Here is a 7,408-nt window from a genome sequence, read left to right on the forward strand (position 1 = left end):
GCAATCATCTGAGAAAGTTAACCTAAGTCTCATTTTACAGGTGACGATTTTGGTTCTGAGAGGTGATATGATTTACTCAGATCCTCTGACTTCCGAACATTTGTGGGGTTTTTGTGTTCGTTTGTTTGTTTTTATACTTCAGGACAGTGAGAGGGTTACGACTATCTTAACAGGGAAAGGGAATAAGGAAGCTATAGTTGACCCTTCACTCTCAGCAAATGCTGTGGCCACTGACACTGACCTGAGAGCAGCATGAGACTATGGGAAGCCTTTCTCCAAATTCAGCCCATCATTCTAAGTGCACTTGTCTCTTTGGATTCGTGAGCAGAACTGAAGACAGTGCACGAGGGTTCTGGAGGATACCGATTAACTGGACGTCTTTAAGCCCACAGAACTCCTTGTTATTATTCATCTTCTGCTAGGCGGCATCAAGTTAACCGTCAACCACAACAAAGATGGCAGCCGCGGCTTCACCACGGCAACGGCGACGCTACTTGCCAACGGGCGCCTCAATATTTACTTCCGGCCTGTCCGTTTAACGTCACTTCCGACACCGGCTCCCGGGCGTGTGCGCCGCTCCTCCTGCAGCCGCGGTCGGTAATGCCGAGCCGGGTGAGTGGAGTCAGAGAGAGTCTCACGGAGGGAATCCGAGAGGATGTGGGGCCAGCAACATGGAAGGGGAAGGTGGGAAGCCTGCGGCTGTTGTCGCGGTTGTGACTGAGCCTCGGTTTACCCAGCGATACAGGGAGTATCTCGAGAAGCAGAAACTCCTGGATAGACGGCACCGGGTAGAAAAGATGCCGGATGGCACGGTGGCGCTGCCCGTGCTGGGAGAGACTCTCCCTGAGCAGCACCTTCAAGAGCTGAGGGATCGTGTGGCTCCAGGCAGCACCTGTATAGTAACGCAGCTCCTGGATCCTGTTCCCTCAAAGAAGGCCCAAGGTTGTTCACCTGCCCAAAGGCTGTGTCTTGAAGTGAGTCGCTGGGTAGAGGGCCGGGGGGTGACGTGGTCACCTGAGTTGGAGGCTGATTTGCCCAGATCTTGGCAACGACATGGTGACCTCTTGTTGCTGAGCGAGGACTGTTTCCAAGCCAAGCGATGGAAAAATCTGGAACCAGACCTCTGGGAGACTGTTGCGTCTGCACTTGGCGTCCATCGTGTGGCCAAACGAGGGCGGGTATCACCAGACGGCACTCGAACACCAGCAGTGACTCTGCTGCTGGGCGACCATGGCTGGGTAGAGCATGTGGATAATGGGATCCGATATAAGTTTGACGTGACCCAGTGCATGTTCTCCTTCGGAAACATCACTGAGAAGCTTCGAGTGGCATCGCTGCCCTGTGCTGGAGAAGTGCTGGTGGATCTCTATGCAGGGATTGGTTATTTTACATTGCCCTTCCTAGTCCATGCTGGTGCTACCTTCGTCCATGCCTGTGAGTGGAACCCCCATGCTGTAGTTGCTCTGAGAAAGAACCTTGATGTCAATGGAGTGGCAGATCGGTGCCAAATACACTTTGGGGATAACAGAAAACTGAAGCTCTCAAACATTGCGGACAGGGTGAACCTGGGACTGATTCCCAGTTCTGAAGAAGGCTGGCCCATTGCCTGCCAAGTGCTAAGACGGGATGCAGGGGGCATTTTGCATATCCACCAAAATGTGGAATCTTACCCAGGCAAGAATCTCCAGCCTCCTGGAAGCAGTGAAGTGGAGAAGGAGCATCGGCCTTATCCTCAGCAAATTATCACCAACCAATGTACAAATGGAGCAACCACGGGTTCTAGGAGAAGAACGCTGTCAGCAGCCACCAAACCAGAGTGGCAGAGGTGGGCGGAATCTGCAGAAACTCGTATTGCCACCCTTCTTCAGCAGGTGCACGGGACACCATGGAAGACACAAATCCTGCACATCCAACCAGTGAAATCCTATGCTCCCCACGTGGATCATATAGTGCTGGATTTGGAATGCCGCCCCTGTCCTCTAGTTGGCTAGAGAAGGTGGATCCTGAGCCACAAGGATCTACATGTGAGTGACCCTAATACATAAGTTGAGGCGGGGTTCTCACCCCTCTTTTCTCCTGGCAACCTATTTTAATATTTTGTGTCCCTGAAAGCAGGCTCTAGATCAGTACAAGTCATCTTGTTTGTCTTCCGTTAACACACTGAGAACGAACTACATGTCTGGGAGAAGCAGTATGGCTTATTGAGATGAGGCCTGTACAATGAATTCTGACCTCAGTCCTGTCTTACCTTGGGTACGTGGTTCCAATATTCTTTTGGCCTTGTAGTTCCTTACTTGCAAAGTGAGGGTGTCTGTGAATGGTCTCATTGGCTGTTGTCTAATAAGCAGTTGTACACAGGGCATTGGTTATTTTAGAGTGAAGGACACAGTGCTGTTTCCAAAATCACTCCAGCTACAGTGTGGAAAATCGACCGGAGTGGGGCCAGGGTAGAAGCAGGGAGACCTGCGAGGAGGCTTCTGTGGTTGGCCAGGGAGGATATGGCAGTGGCTTGGACTAGGGTGGTGGCAGTGGATGGATTTGAGATATGAAATCCATGGGACTAAGCAACACAGTCCAAATCAAAGCACTCAAATGGTGCAGCTTTGTTACAAAGACTGACTAAATTAGGGAAGGAAGAGTTTAAGAATTACTCTATTGTATTAACTTCATTCCCTTTAGCATTCCTAAATGAGTGTTGGGGAGGCGTCTTACATATTATGTTTGTTGTTGTAGAAAAGAGATTAAGAATGACTGCTTTAAATTATGGGGAAACTAGATTTCCAGCCTTAAGTCTGTGCAATACGCTAGCTATTTTTTTTTTAAGAGATTTTATTTGAGAGAGCGCACGAGCAGGAGGGGTGGGGGCAGGGCAGAGGGAGAAGCAGATTCTCTACTGAGCAGGGAGCCCTGAGATCATGACCTGAACCAGTCAGATGCTTAACTGACTGAGCCACTCAGGTGCCCCTAAGCTAGCTATTTTAAAAGTTCAAATTAAAATCTTAGATTTTAACAGGCCTCAGACTCCCTTTTCATATTCTTTCTCTGGTGGACATCAGGGCCAACATAAGGAGCTATTGGGAATGTGAGATATTCTGCAGTTTTTCAAGCCTCACCTTATCTTATGACTTGTCTGCCAGCCCCATTGTTTACCGTTGGAATGACTAATTGCAGAGTATCACTGATTACCTTTGGGATGACTAATTTTGAGAAGCACTTCAGAGCTTTGTTTTGGTGCACTTTGAAGCCGTCTGGCCTTGTTTCCTTGATGAAGGAAACACAGGAAAGTGTGGCTTTATCGGGATGATGATTGTATCTGGCATTTGGCTGGCTGGGGTTGGGCTGGAGCTGCTTGCCCTTTCCTTGTAACAGTGTCAATAAGGACAGGATCGGTGAACCTGCTGTGTATACGAACTGTAGGTGCATTAGATACAGCCCCAGTCTCTGAGGAGCTCACAACCTAGCAGCAGAAATAACACAAAAACTGAAAGAATTGGAATACAATAAGTACCATATGAGTGATAGCATGATATAGAAGTGCAAAGGTGGAGAAGAAAAGTTCTGAGAATGGGGAAGTCTTCAGAGAGGTAGTGTTTGATACCGCTCTTAAAAACTGGGTAAGATTTTGGTAACTGGAGTCGGGGTGGAAACAGATGCTAGTGGAAGAAAAAAAAACAGGTGCAAAAAGTTTGCTCAGAAAATGTTTGGAGCATCGTCATTAGATCAGTTTGGAACAGCAGAAGCAGGGAGAGAGGTGTTGAAGATGGTGGTTGTTATAAGGATTAAAAAGAATAGTGTCTGGTACATAGCCCCAGGAAATGTTAGCTCTCATGTGATCCCACCCCAGAAGGGGGCCTAATTGTTCCATTCCCATCCCACAGGGCAGCCTGCCTGTTTGCCTTAATCATCTCCTCTTTTACATACTGGGTTTCTTCTCACATGTGTGCCTGTAGCTTTTGAGCCTTAAACTAAAACTGCTGGGACTTGAGCCAATATGGGGAGGAAGGAAAGCAGGGGAGAAGCAATGAGGAAGGTGAGTCAGGGAGCCACATGTCCAGGGGCTGAGGAGTTACCTTTCTGCCATAAGCTATGGATAGGCCGCTGAAGTCAGATACACCTGGGTGAATTCATTCACCCTGCGATATACACATCAGGCCTTGAGGGCTCAGGGGTGCCAGAAGATTGGCATGGGTTCTATCTTCCTAGAATTGAGTTTCCACTTGTATGCCTCCTGGCTTCGCTCCCTTGTCCGTGACCTGAGGCAGCCTCTCAAGATTTAGTTTCCCCATCTGAACATACGAGTTAACAATTGTGCATATCCTGAAGGATACTCTTTAGCTTTAAATGAGTTAACGTACATTAACTATCATCACAATGGCTGGCACCCAGTAAATCATTCATTCAGTAGTCTTTATAGAAGGTGAACTACCGGGGCACCTTGGTGGCTCAGTCCTTAAGCGTCTGCCTTCAGCTCTGGTCATGATCCCAGGGTCCTGGGATCGAGCCCCGCATCGGGCTCCCTGCTCCACGGGAAGCCTGCTTCTCCCTCTCCCACTCCCCCTGCTTGTGTTCCCTCTCTTGCTGTCTCTCTGTCAAAAAACAAATAAAATCTTTAAAAAAAAAAAAAAAGAAGGTGAACTACCGTTTCCCAATTTGGGTGTGAGGAATTGTTGTACATTTGCTTTAGTAGTTAAAGTAGAATGTCCTTATTTTGAAAAGCCACTCATTGATTAATTGGGATGTACTGTGTCCTTTCTCCGTTAGGCACTGGGATGAGGGCCAGAGACACAGAGGTGAGTAAAGTTAAGTCCTGAGGGGCGCCCGGCTGGCTCAGTAGGTAGGGCACGCAACTCTTGATCTCAGGGTTGTGAGTTCGAGTCCCACGCTGGGTGTGGAGATGACTTAAATAAAAATCTTAAAAAAAAAAAAAAAAAAAAAAAACTGAGTCCTGCCCACAGTGGGATCACTTCCAGCGACATGGACACAGAAGAAACAATACTGTGTACTAAGTGCTGAGACAAACGGGTTTTTACAGGCACACAGAGGAGGCAGCCATCCATGTTTGGGGGTATGGGTTGGGGGAAGTGGAGAGTGTGCCTGGGAAGATGGGAGTGGGGATGCATCAACTGAGAGTTAAAGAATGAGCCGGAGTTACGTGTGAATGGAAGAAAACAAGGGTCCCTTAAGCCTTCTCTCCACCTTGAGTATATCCATTTACATTACAGTTTTCTCCAAGCACTTGCTGGATTGGCCTGGTCAGGAAGAGGCATCTAATGGAACCAAGGAAAAAAGACTGAAAGGATCAGGAGGCTCATGGAGTGTTTGTCACCTCAGTCCAGGAATGTGTGCTGAAGGCTTCCTTTGTGAGCGTCAGTATTAGTGGCCGGGTAAGGCACCCACTTGATGGAGAGGTTGTGATTAAAAAACAGTAATGATAATTTTATTAAACTCCCTCAACCGTGAGTTGCTTGGTTCATTAACTTCATAATTTAAATAAATTGTGTGCATATATTGATATAGAGTATAACATATACGTTTTAAACATAAAAACATTTAAAATGATGGCAAATACATAGCATTTTTAATTCACTTTCTCCCACCTGGGCACACCCAATATATGTTATTCTGAACAGCCTCAGGGTGCAACCACTTCAAATTGGGCAAGCCATAAAACCGGTCATTTTCTTGGCCTTTGGTAGTTTCCTTTTGTGTGTACTGTGTGTACTGATCATTACTCAGCTGCTACTTTAGGGGAATGGTCAGCAGATGTCTGGAGTTCTCTGTAGCTCTCTCCACTCTGGCATTCTACTCTCTGGACTCATTCCTGGGTTCCTAGGACTCCCTGTTCCATCTCCACCTCAGGGAGTCTCCTGGGCTCCACCTGGCTTCCCCCTCAAGCCACAGCCCAGAAACTTTCTCCAGGCAGTAAGATGGAGCAGTTCAGTGGCTCACCTTGTGGGTTTGCATCTCCCATGGATCATTGTCCATTGCCTATGTCCAGTACCTTGAGCGGGTTGTTCATGTGTTTTGTGTAACTTTTTTTTTTTTAACTATTTAGAAGTTTATAATAAGTGTATAAATTTACTAGCTTTCACAATCATTGAAGAAATTCACTCTAGCAATAATAAATATATACAAGTACTTAAGCTGACACAAGATTTCAACATATAAAGCACATAAAAATTTCTTACCACTATTGTGCTTAGAATCCCTACCTATATTATAAACTGAATATAAAAATATTAACAATAAATACAATGGCATCTTTCTGATTTGATATGATAATACTTGCCAGGTTACTCGATCAACAACCACATAATTTCAGAGAGGCCAAAAACTGTCAGAATAGCTACTTGTCTCTTTGGCTTTTTAAAGGTCAAGGTTGAATCAGAGGCAAATAGAAAATAATGAATATGAGGTTAAAACTGTATTTTGGTACATACCACAGACACACCACACATACATACCACACATGAATACCCACACACACCCCACACGTATCATATTGTCTCCTGGATTGAATGGCCCATGCAATAAAGATGCACGTACACCATTAGGTAGATAGATATAGATGGGTAGATTGTCCTAGTTTCTCTTTTAGTAATTGAATTTTATTTTTTTAAATCAAAGCTATATATATGCATAGTTTCATAACTCAAGTAAAGGTAACACAACTTTATGAATAAGACTGCACTTCCACAACACCACAATGAAGCAACTATATCCCCCTCTCCTCATTTTTGGGTCTACTTTGAACAATTTCAACTGGGCCCATGTGTCAAAGGGGATGTAGGATCTAACCAACATATACTACCAGGAGCCATGGAACCTGGGTCCTGAGAGCTGGCTAAGATGCAGTTTGCATTCATGTAGGACTCCACTCTCCCATCATAATATGGTCTGAGGAGATCTAGACCATCTGAACATCCCACAGAATATCACGCTAACCTACTATATTTATAGCATCATATTAATTAGGTCAGATAAACAATAAGCTAGTGTGTTACACTCCAAAGATGGAAAATAATCACTAATACAGTCCAGCAACCTGTTACAATAGTGAAATTTTTAGGGCTGCTGGTCTGCTTGAATGCTAAGATATCTCCTTCACAGTAAAGAATAAGTTTTTGCATCTCTCCCACACATCAATACTCCTGGATGACAAGAAAGGCCAGAGGAAATGAACAGGTAGCACAGGCAGGTGGCCCAGACTCCTGTGTCATATTTATAACTCTTGCATCAGTGCCTTCCCTCAGCTCACAATTATGGCCACTTGAGAGGCTCTTCTGTCTTGCTGATGAAGGACAGAAATGCACAGCTAAGTTAATTGATAGGTTTTCTTGGAATATGGGTTCAAACAAAAAAATAGACTGCTGCTACCCTACAGCCCTCTTCAGAAGTGAGGGGAGTC

General features: G+C 45.7%; 1 protein-coding gene across 4 annotated transcripts; it reads left to right on the forward strand.

The window, feature by feature from the left end:
* Window positions 1-537: 537 nt before the first annotated feature.
* On the forward strand, window positions 538-6,319 carry TRMT12 (tRNA methyltransferase 12 homolog). 4 transcript variants are annotated; one of them, XR_004680561.1, is made up of 4 exons: window positions 538-2,024; window positions 2,116-2,253; window positions 4,762-4,790; window positions 5,223-6,319. XR_004680561.1 is itself a non-coding variant. In XM_035011891.1 (2 exons), the coding sequence occupies exon 1, from the start codon at window positions 672-674 to the stop codon at window positions 1,989-1,991; it is 1,320 nt and encodes a 439-aa protein (XP_034867782.1). In that variant the 5' UTR covers window positions 538-671; the 3' UTR covers window positions 1,992-2,024; window positions 5,223-6,319. The 4 variants fall into 4 exon arrangements, 1 of the variants encoding a protein (XP_034867782.1); XR_004680560.1 differs by having other exon boundaries at window positions 538-2,253; XR_004680562.1 differs by lacking the exons at window positions 4,762-4,790; window positions 5,223-6,319 and adding an exon at window positions 3,879-4,502 and having other exon boundaries at window positions 538-2,253.
* Window positions 6,320-7,408: the final 1,089 nt, after the last annotated feature.

The sequence above is a fragment of the Mirounga leonina genome, unplaced genomic scaffold (genome assembly GCF_011800145.1).
Source record: "Mirounga leonina isolate KUSES-001 unplaced genomic scaffold, KU_Mleo_1.0 Mir_165, whole genome shotgun sequence".
Lineage (NCBI taxonomy): Eukaryota > Metazoa > Chordata > Mammalia > Carnivora > Phocidae > Mirounga > Mirounga leonina.

Excerpts from the sequence above, each read along its gene's own strand:
- TRMT12 (XM_035011891.1), top strand. The coding sequence starts at position 672 with ATGGAAGGGGAAGGTGGGAAGCCTGCGGCTGTTGTCGCGGTTGTGACT.